The following is a 10,729-nucleotide window of genomic DNA, read 5'->3' on the forward strand; positions in this document are numbered from 1 at the left end:
GAAATGCTGCCAATTGGTTCTAGCCTCTACCACGAAGGTTCTAATATCACGGACTCGGTCCGTGGATTAGAGATCCAAGAGATACACACTCAAGCTGTCGCCCAATGACTATATTGAGATCATATAGAACGGGAGTGGTTGTCAGGCACGCGTTCATAAAGTTGAGAATGATTATGAATGTCACGGATCATCATATTCTTTATATTGAAATACGAGTGAGTATCTTAGAACAGAATCAAGCGTGATTGAATAGAAAACAGTAGTAATTGCATTAATCCATTGAGACACAGCAAAGCTCCTCACCCCCACTTATGGGGTTTAGAGACTCATGCCGTAGGAGATACAATATAGAATGTAAAAAATGTCATGAGTTTCAAAATGAATCTCTAAAAGTAGTTTTTATACTAAACTAGTAACTTAGGTTTACAGAAAATGAGTAACTAAGTGCAGATAGTGCAGAAATCCACTTCCGGGACCCACTTGGTGAGTATTTGGGCTGAGCTTTGAAGCTTTCACGTGCATAGGCCAATCTTGGAGTTAAACGCTAGCTTGAGTGCCAGTTTGGACATTTAACTCCAGTTCTGGTGCCAGTTCTGGCGTTTTACGCCAGAAAAGGGTCTGGCGTTTAACGCCAGTTTGGGCCATCAAATCTCGGGCAAAGTATAGACTATTATATATTGCTGGAAAGCCCAAGATGTCTACTTTTTAACGCAATTGAGAGCGTTCCATTTGGGCTTCTTTAGCTCCAGAAAATCCACTTCGAGTGCAGAAGGGTCAGAATCCAACAGCATCTGTAGTCCTTTCTCAGCCTCTGATTCAGATTTTTGCTCAGGTCCCTCAATTTCAGCCAGAAAATACCTGAAATTACAGAAAAATACAAAAACTCATAGTAAAGTCCAAAAATTTTATTTTTGCATAAAAACTAATAAAAATATAATAGGAACTATCTTTTATGATTACAGATTTACAAGTTAATTTTAAACCTATAATCAGATTTGATAGCATTACTTAGTCACAATATATATTATACTAACGAGGAGAAGCCACACACACACACATATAGCAAAATACTAGTTTGCCAAAATATACGCATAAAGGATAAAGAAAAAATCCTACTACATTAAGAGAATATCTTAAATTCCCAAATTAAACTTGGTACATAACAACACACTAGGACAATTTAGTAGTATCATAAGTCTAGTAAAAGTTATTGCTGTAATCAATTTAACAACATCTATACCATTAGCGTATCTTAGTTGATGCATATCAAAACGGGTCTTAATCTATACTAGATCTCGAATTCGTTCCTTCTATTATTCTTTAGATGGCTCACTGCTCATATCATCCATCTGCAATTTCAAGAATAAGAAATAAGAGAAGAAAAACAAGAAAAAAAAAAAGAAACGGATATGCACAAATCTGAAAGCAATAGTAATGTTGAGAAGAGTTCCAGGATAATTAAACTGGTGTAGGTTAATGCAACTAATCAAACAGTAAAACGTCAAAAAGTTCTTAAAAGAAAAAACATTAAAAACAAAGAAAAACATGAAATTGCTTCTTCACCTTCTCCGAGCCTTCTTCAAATTTTGCCTTCTTTTTGGGTGTCTCATCTTCAATAACACCAGCATCATCACGATTCTTCTTTTTGTGCATCTCTTCTTCCATACCACCACCTTCATTACGGTTGGTGTCCCTAGATGGTGTGATTCTACTTAAAAAGAATTTAAACAAATACAGTTTTCAGTGACCAGCAATATTTTTTTTCTAGTTTACATAAGCTTGAGAAATGGCCTTAGCATAGAAGAATAATGTTAGAACTTGAAAAGAATAGGAGGGATTCAATCTTTACCAATATGAATGAGTGTACTTATACATAAGCAATTGGCACCACAAGAAAACATAAAACGAAGAGGCAACAATTAAAGGATAGACTTAAAAGAACAACTAAATGTTTGAAACATCAATCGATATATGAACAGAAATTTGTTATTTCCTACTCGAGTCCATCTCTGAAGCTGGATCCAAGACAGAAATTTGTTATTTCCTAATCTTGATCTCTTTGCCTTCAATTACAAAACAACAAAATTTTACAGTAAAAGAAAAAATAAAATAAAACACAAGTTAATTGACACAGACTTGCCTAAAGTCATCATGATCCTTAATATCACATCTCTCACAGCGTGTAGGAAGTAGAGCAGGATCAAGATCCAAGAAACGATCTGCCAGGAAAAGGTGGGGGAGTCAATGTGTTCAATAATTCGTGATGGTAAAAGTAAAGTTATCAAGAGGGAGAAAAGACTAGAGAAATTCATTTAAGATGCCTGGTTTAAGTCGTTTGGCATATGCTACGTGCATTTCATCAGGATTCATTTCATGGACTGCACCAAAAAAATACTTGGCGGAATCGGACTTTTCGGTTGATATAGGCTTCCCCTCCCACATCAACTTATGAAGGAAGCCAAGAGTAATATAAGGTTGAACCATTCTCTTGGGAATCGAGGACGTCGAAATCTTATACTCATCTTCCTACAAAATAGATAATAACAAAGAATTTTTTGAAAAAACATTAATATAACGAAAAAAGGTAGGCTCTACATTAAGTAGAAACATGTTTCACATAGGAAAAAATCGAACAATGCTGTGTGTTTTGACATGGAGATGGTGGTGCATAAGGGGAGAATGGAGTCATTTGTTAGTAAAGGGAAGGAAGGTACATCTAAAATTGTGAAAGAACAAATCATGAAGCAACATGCTAGAAGGAAGATGTAGTTCAAGTTGTGGGTGATGGTGATGGAGCTTGTAATCTTGTGGCAGCAGGGAAACATACATGTTAGAGGAACAAAGGAAACAAAATGTTGGTGTCTTGTCTAGTCCATTATCTTGACAACTTAGACCTTTATTTTATAATAAAAGGTTTGAGTATTGTATACTGCCATTTGGAGTTTTATTACGGTAGAAACTCAGGTGGAGTCAATTTCACATGAAATTGATAGCGGAAAGCCGATAGATAACAATTTAGTCAAATCTATCCAATTATTTAATAGTTCTCGATTATCAACTTCACGTAGTTGTGCAACTTTACAGCTTCCACTTTTTATTAATTAGATGAGAAGAAAATGAACTAACCCCTTCCTTTCGTGTGTCATTGTAGTGTTTCATAGCCAAAATATGCCAATGACAACGACGCTCAAAAATCCTTTCTTTCTCTTCTCTGTAAAGGGTAATAAGGGAAAAGTGATTAAGAATATGTGTTAAATGTTAATTTGAATTGAATTGAGATATAAATTAGGGCATGCAAGTACTGACTCAGATAGCTCTTTGTCTTCGGGGGAAGGAGGATTAAGATACTTGGGCCGATTTCGAATGATTATTGGTTCAGTAATAGTATAGCCTGCATAGGGGACTCTGGCTGCTATTGCTGCTGCTGATGGTATATTGCTAAAAATTTTCGGTCTCACATATCTGTGAAGGACAATTAATTAAGAATGAATGTATATGAATGGAATTGATATTGATATCTCATCTAAATTAGGGCATGTACTCACTTAGACGCCTCTGGTTTGGGAGATATCCCATCTCTGTGAAGGACAATAAATTATATTAACTGAATTGCAGTGAGATATATAAAAATTAGGGCATGCAATGCAAGTACTGACTTAGGTTGGGGAGAAGGAGGTGGAAGATCCTTGTAAATTGTATCGAGAATGCCTGGTTTATAACAAGGATTGAGTGGATCATAACGAGGAGGTGATGCTGCTGATGATGCCGTGTCAAGAATTTCTTGTTTGTCATCTCTGTGAAGGATAAGAAGGAAAAATTGATGAAGTAGATATGAATGGAGTTGATATTCTAAATGAGGGCATCTACTCACTCTGACGGCGAAAAGCTTCTTCGTGGTGAGAAGGAATTTGCCGATGACATGTCAGATGCGAAAGACGAAGGGGGAGATCCCTTCCTTCAGTTTCAGACTCTTATATAGTTTTGTTTTTACTTTTTAGCCCCGCCCTATACGCCTTCGCTTTGACATGGACACGTGGGAAATCAATCCGTTCTTTTTCTTTTCACAAAAAAAAGTTTCTCTTTTTTTTTTTAAAATATAAATAAGTTACTGTCCGTTTGAAAACTTTAGAAGTAACTTTTTTTAATTTTTGACTTATGAAAAATAGTAGTATTAATGTCTGGTGCAATTTTCAAAACCAAATTGCAACTTTTTAAAAAGTTATTAAGAAGTTATTTAGGAGCTTATAGAGAAGTTAAAAGAAATAACTTCTCTCATAATACTTCTATTTTTCATCACATTTCTATAAAATAAGTACTTTTAGAGTTAAAAATCTAAACACAAAATAACTTATTTATAAGTTACTTTTAACCGTCATTTATTGTTTAAGTTATTTTATCAAAAATAGCTTAATTAAGTTGGTTACCCAAACTGAACCTTAATATACATAACTCTCCCACCAATTGAAAATACAAAAATCTTACCTTTTAAATTTCGAAATATTTAAATTTTATCTTCTAAAATATATAAAGGCAAATAAATTTTTAGTTCTTCCATCCAAAATATATAAAGATAAATTAATCCTTTAAAGGGACTTAGATGCCTTGCTCTTAAAAAATGACCGATGTTATTGTATTTTTAATTAGTCGAAAATTTATTTATTTTCGGAATAAAAAATCAGAGACTTATTTATCGTTTACTCTTTTTTTTAGTTAACCAGACCATTTTTATTTTCCATATTTTTAAAATAAAATGACAAATGGACTTCTCAATATTTATATATTAATCTTTGAAAAAAAACTACTAATAAAGTTCTTTATGATAACAGATATGAACATATTATTGGCGTATTAATTTTTATGATGACGGTAAAATGATTTAATTTGAACATAACTTTTATACGTCTGGTATAGTAGAAAACTTTTATTTTTTCCTTCAAAAATTAATATGTATGAAGTGTAAATATTCAAAGACTTATTTGTCTTTTTAGTCATTTTTATTTGTATTTGATAAAAGGAATTAGTATAGCAGAGATAATCATTACTCATTAGTATAGTACTAACTTCAATGTTACAATTTTAAAGCTTGTAAATTCAACAACTTGATCAAAAATAAAATACACAAAACAAGTAAGGATGATTACCAAACAAAATTATAGCACACACCAACTAAATTAATCAGAAAATCAAACCCCACAGAATCTACAATCAAACACCTTTGGTCCCAAGAAATCTCATACTTTGTCACTCTAAAGACAAGAATTTTGTTTCTACTTTTGCAAGAAGCAGTTGCAACTTGCTTCCCTTTTACTTCTTGCCCATATTCGAGTATCTTCACTAACTGTTTTAACTATTTATTATCTCAGAAATGCCATGAATGAAGCTTTGAAGGACATAAAAGGTGGCAAGAACAAGAAGTAGTCAGTAATCAGTAATCATTTACACATTGCTTCCACTCTTCTTGTCCTTCAATTCGAATCGAAACTGACAACAGTTTGAAGCATCAGAATGTCTAATCCAGATATGTACAACTCAATATTGTATCCTCCATGAGTTCTGCAAGAATGATCTCTCCCATTTCGAAACCAACGGCTTCAGCATCAAACCGAAGATCCATCCAGATGCTACTTTTTTCCATGTCTTTCCTGACAATTTTGTCCAAAGTTCGAGGCGGGGGTAAGGGAAGGAAATGCCAGCACATTGCTTCCCAAACCTTGACAATAACCACTTTCATGTTTGGACTTGGCCTTATGCTAAGATTCTTCACAAAGGATACAAAAGGTGAGACAGCAAAGTAATGCCAACAAACCTCCATCAAAACTTCATTGATACAGTCATAAAGAAGCTTCTGATCATGACAAAGCTGGTTTGCTGGAAGCTCTTCCTGATCAAACAATGAAGGATCTAGTATCTTATCCGAGGAATGGCATTTCATCAATAATTGATCCATAGTCAATTCAGAGGCTTGCAGGACTGCTTTGATGTACTTGTATATCAATTCATTTTCTTCAAGGCAATATTTTCCTTTCTGGATTTGGTTCACAGGTGAATAGTCTTGTTCTTCGAATTCAATATTTAGCGGCTGTACTGCTACTTGAACTGAAAATCAAGAATGAATTTGATGTTAGATTAAAATAAATATAGCAATCAGAAAAGGTATGCTACCATGTGTTATGCATTGTCAAGAGAAGCATGATATAGCAACCTCCTTAAGAATTTAATTTGCCAACCACAGATAGCACTAGTGCATGAATTCTTACTAGGTTGATATTCGGAGTAACCGGGGCTGATTTCATCCTCTATGAATGGTGTATCAAGAACAGATACAGGACTTGGCCTCCCACACATTTCTGCACCACTTTCTAGCTCTTCAGTTTTCTTTGTGAATGAGGAGTGAGATGATGATGGTGGGGTAGATTGTTGGTTTTCGCCTATACCGTCCTGTTGAAGGAACAAATAATAGTCTAGACTTTAGATACAGTTTTGTGGATATTGAATACAACATAAATACAAAGATCAATTTATTCTCAAACCATTGATTTGTGTAAAAACTTAATGCAATATGAAACATTACTAGGGTGAAGCATTGACCTCAGTAATTTCTAAGATATCACAACTCTGATCCTCATTTCTAATGCTGAGGCGAATTGGTTCTGAGAAAGATTCCAAGATATTGATCTCTTTTTCAGATTCTACATCACCTGCACACAAATAAATTATAAGAACTCCATAAGTAATAGACTAAATACAAACATGCATGCATCTACTACTTAAATTATAACGTTACCTTCGACAACTATCTCGTCTTTAACAGCACAGTAGCCTTCTGCTTTATCAACATGACTAAGTTCATCAGGAAAATTGGATTCCAACTTAATTTCTCGTACTAAATTATTAGAGCTTCTGTCACATATAGTTGACTGCTTCTCTGGATTATCAGTTTCCTGAGCTAAATTATTCACAAAGGTTGCCTGTTTGGGGGACATGTTGTCATAAGCCTCCCAAGTTTTATCCGAGGTAGAAAATCTTGTCTGTTCAGTCAAAAAATGTTGCTCCCAACACCTTGAAGGACTGCCAAAGGGCGAAAAGTTGTAGTCCGGAAGGGACAGAATTCTCCCAAGGGTCTTGGAAATCTGCCTACTCGACATGTCCATGTTCTCATCACCACTACCTATCATCTCAGACAGATGCTTCTTGGCCTCAGTGTATAAGTGAGATGCCCTTTTCTTTTTATAACTACCACTTTCTTGCTCAACAATCAACTCCGGATCTTTCAGTTTAGTAGGCCTTGCAATTTTCTCAAGGAAGAAATGATCTTTGTTAGGAGATCTCATTCCAACATTGTCTTTAAGAATGGCTTTGTTGCTAGGCCTTTGACATTCAGCAGGGTATCTTTTTGAGATGCCTTCAGGACTTGCATGTTTCTCTCTCCCCATTGCATGCTTCAACTTGTTTTTTAAATCTGTAAGCGAAAAATGTGAACTACCTCTTGCAGAAGGACTGCTGTGTTTGGCAGTATCATGAGATTGCAGGGATGAGGCAATGTTGTTTCTGGTTTCAGAACTTTGCAACCCCATTGATCCAGGCTTCAGAATTACAATTCTATTTGAAGTCTCAGTTTTGCCATTCTCATTTGTTGGATTTTTCGGCTGAGACTTTGTTTTTTTCCTGAAGAAGTTATGCTTCTTGTGGTTTACAGTCTCCCTTGTTTGTTCCTCATTTCCAAGATCTTGTTCAGTGAAGTTGGAACAAGTAACAGAACTATATTCATTGTTATCTCTCCCATGAGATTTCGCAAACTCTTGTATACATTTCAACAAAAGTGAATTTGGGTTTTGTAGAAGTGCAAGAAACAATTCCTTGTCTGAGCTTATAAACTGAAGTGCTTCCATAAGTTCATGGGAATGAAGGTATTTTCTAGCTTCTGCCAGATCTTTGCCATTCAGTATCATCTGATTCACAAATTCATGAATTACCTCTCTTGCAATGTTTTCAGAAATTGCATGCTTCTGGTTTGACTGACTATGAACTCCTCTATCATTGCCATGCTTCACAGAACAAGACTCTTTAAAATGACAAAACTCTTCAATTATGTTATCCAGATCAAGATCATCTTTTGATTGCCGCCGAGAGTGTTGATTATGCAAGTACTTGGATTTCATGGTTGCATCCAAATTCAGATAATCAATGTCCATATCACAGCTTTTACTGCTAGATTTCTTTTTCCTTTTGTAATCCGTCTGCTGCGGAACTTCACATCTTAATCTGGATCCATTTGGTTCTACTTTGGCATTATATACATCCTTCTCTGTGGTTTGATCAATGAACATCTCTTCTTCTATAAGTTTCTTCACACTATGCTTAACAGCACCAGTTTTCACTGTTGGCCTCTTACTCTCTACAGTGTCCTGAAACATGACATATTGATATCAATAAATGCACAAACATCCTTGTAGCAATAACTGAATTCTTCTAGTGTCCTAAAATTTGTTAACTTTCACTTGTAATGAGTTTCAGTTGAATAATACAAGGGATGACCAGACTCACAAAATTGCCATGAGAAACTTCATCCAAATCGCTCAACATCTCAAACTTGTTCTTCGAAGGCACACCTCCTGAAGGAAAAAATAATAAGTAAATTAATAATTGACATTGATTTATTTTTCTTAATCAAGCACAGCTACACACAAGTGTATATTCCACAATAATCATAGATAGGCTATCCTGCACAAATATGATATGTAGATACTACAACAATTTATGATAAAATTAGTCACAAGTATAAGAAGTTTAAGGTAGTAGTATTTGATGTAGATACATGTACAGCATGCATAAGTGAGCAAAAATGAAATAGTCATGATTGTAGATAGGGAAAGTATGTTCTGATGAAAAGTTTTATAGCATTCTAGAAAATTTTTTGGAATGAAAAACATCAATTACTCCACAACTATTTGGAACACAGATCTATGAAAATATAATGTTTAACACCATTCTTACCAATAACATGCTTGTTGCTTCGCCTTCTATCCGCAATCAACTTGCGAGTTGAGTGACCATGGCGGAAATCAAACATACTAATAAATCCCCACATACACCCTGACTTGTCTTTCTCATACCGGATGGAGCGCCTCTGAGACTTCTTTGCCATAATGATGGGGCACAGTTGACTACGTTCTTTCGTCTTTAGGCCTTATTACAATTGTCATCCGAATCACTTCAGTGGTAAGATCATGCTACCTGATCAATGAACAAAACCATTAAGCAAATATATGTAGCTAAAAATCATCAGAACGCTATGAACACTCCCTTAAATCTAATGCCAAAGCTTTGTAGTAGGTATATGAAGAACAATGCTCTTTATGCAAACTTATACACTGAGAGGATTCAAACATAGCTACAGATATATCATTGAAATCATCAACTTGGTGAGGTAAAACAGAACAGTCATTGGATGATAAGATTTAGAGGTTACTGAATCAAGAAACACAACAAGAATACAACAAGTAGAAGATTCAACTAAATTGAGTGGTTACCAATTTAAGTCATGTAGCTAGAAGTCTAGAACTAAACTAGCATAGGAAAAACTGAGATTGATGCAACTAAGTACCTGCTACTATGAGGCTTTTTGAATCAAACAAAGAAACTAGGAATTCAAGTCCAGCTCCCCAAGTTTCTCAACTGAGTGAAGCTCAAGGAGTCATAGTCATAGCCTCTTTTGGAGGGTAAGGTATCAATACCTTGTTTGTTTCTACTGAATTCTAAAAGTTTCCACAGAGAAAGCTGAAGCAAATCCCACTCATCTTCTCCTCTCTTCAAAGAAAAGTCCAAACTGAGACACAACCATTAATAAGGCTTCAGCTTTTATAATTGGCATCTAATCAAACACTTGCAGCATATTGATCAAACTTGACTAGGAAGATTGATCAAGCTTATCTTCAACAATGTTCAGTGACTCAAACAAATCCAAATTCTATAATCACCAGTTCATGAAGAGCTCCATCAGTAGCTATGCACAGCAGAATCCATGGCTGCACCAATTGATGAATTCATATCCTTCAAAAGTTGATTGAACCATTTAAGCAATTCAACAAACAGAACAGGGGCAATCCAAATTCCCAGTGATGTTCATCCTCCACCAACAAAAACCAAAACGTATGATGAAAGCTTGGAGCTTTATTTTCTTTTGTGTGTATGTATGTTTTTTTCTTTTCCAATCTCAATCTCAACTAGATAGCAACCTTAATTCTCTTCACTTTAACACTCAAAAATACTTTTTTTTCAATGGAAAATTCTGTATTAAAACACTTGATATTCTATTTACCACGAATGAAAATGGAGACTTTTTGCAAATGGGGGGTGTGTTTGACAGCGAAAAATGAAGGAAAATGGAAATGAAAGCACCGACCCACTAATATTTTTGAGGAATGATTCTGATTCTGAGAAGAAAAAAAGTGAAAAAGGAGAGAAAGAAAAATGGTGGTGACTGGTGTGGTTGGAGAAGGATGGAAAGTGAAAGCTTTACAACAATGGTATTAATCTTTTTAGTATTAGTATTAGTATTAGGATTATGGTACCAAATACAAATACAAATATGACAGTTGAAGTTAGCTAGATTGAAGGCCCCACACAACATGTCTTCCTATGTTGGTGTTTTTTGTAGCTAAAACATTAAGGGAAAAAAATGAAAAAAAGAAAACTAGGGTGGATCTAATTTTTTTTTTTTAAATTACGA

The 10,729-nt window shown here is 34.8% G+C and overlaps 2 protein-coding genes across 4 annotated transcripts; both read right to left on the reverse strand.

The window, feature by feature from the left end:
• Positions 1-257: 257 nt before the first annotated feature.
• LOC130962098 (uncharacterized) lies at positions 258-3,941 on the reverse strand. 2 transcript variants are annotated; one of them, XR_009079720.1, is made up of 10 exons: positions 3,872-3,941; positions 3,657-3,794; positions 3,546-3,578; positions 3,307-3,462; positions 3,127-3,211; positions 2,322-2,526; positions 2,141-2,219; positions 1,564-1,708; positions 1,241-1,349; positions 258-858 (listed from the first exon to the last, which is right to left on the reverse strand). XR_009079720.1 is itself a non-coding variant. In XM_057888193.1 (9 exons), the coding sequence occupies exons 1-9, from the start codon at positions 3,919-3,921 to the stop codon at positions 1,314-1,316; spliced, it is 927 nt and encodes a 308-aa protein (XP_057744176.1). In that variant the 5' UTR covers positions 3,922-3,941; the 3' UTR covers positions 1,169-1,313. The 2 variants fall into 2 exon arrangements, 1 of the variants encoding a protein (XP_057744176.1); XM_057888193.1 differs by lacking the exon at positions 258-858 and having other exon boundaries at positions 1,169-1,349.
• Positions 3,942-5,029: 1,088 nt separating this feature from the next.
• On the reverse strand, positions 5,030-10,514 carry LOC130961590 (uncharacterized). 2 transcript variants are annotated; one of them, XM_057887548.1, is made up of 8 exons: positions 9,978-10,514; positions 9,605-9,826; positions 8,995-9,234; positions 8,545-8,612; positions 6,785-8,405; positions 6,589-6,698; positions 6,258-6,438; positions 5,030-6,096 (listed from the first exon to the last, which is right to left on the reverse strand). In XM_057887548.1, the coding sequence occupies exons 3-8, from the start codon at positions 9,143-9,145 to the stop codon at positions 5,510-5,512; spliced, it is 2,718 nt and encodes a 905-aa protein (XP_057743531.1). In that variant the 5' UTR covers positions 9,146-9,234; positions 9,605-9,826; positions 9,978-10,514; the 3' UTR covers positions 5,030-5,509. The 2 variants fall into 2 exon arrangements, with proteins under 2 accessions (XP_057743531.1, XP_057743530.1); XM_057887547.1 differs by having other exon boundaries at positions 9,605-10,514.
• Positions 10,515-10,729: the final 215 nt, after the last annotated feature.

Source organism: Arachis stenosperma, chromosome 2 (genome assembly GCF_014773155.1).
Source record: "Arachis stenosperma cultivar V10309 chromosome 2, arast.V10309.gnm1.PFL2, whole genome shotgun sequence".
In the NCBI taxonomy this organism is placed as follows: domain Eukaryota; kingdom Viridiplantae; phylum Streptophyta; class Magnoliopsida; order Fabales; family Fabaceae; genus Arachis; species Arachis stenosperma.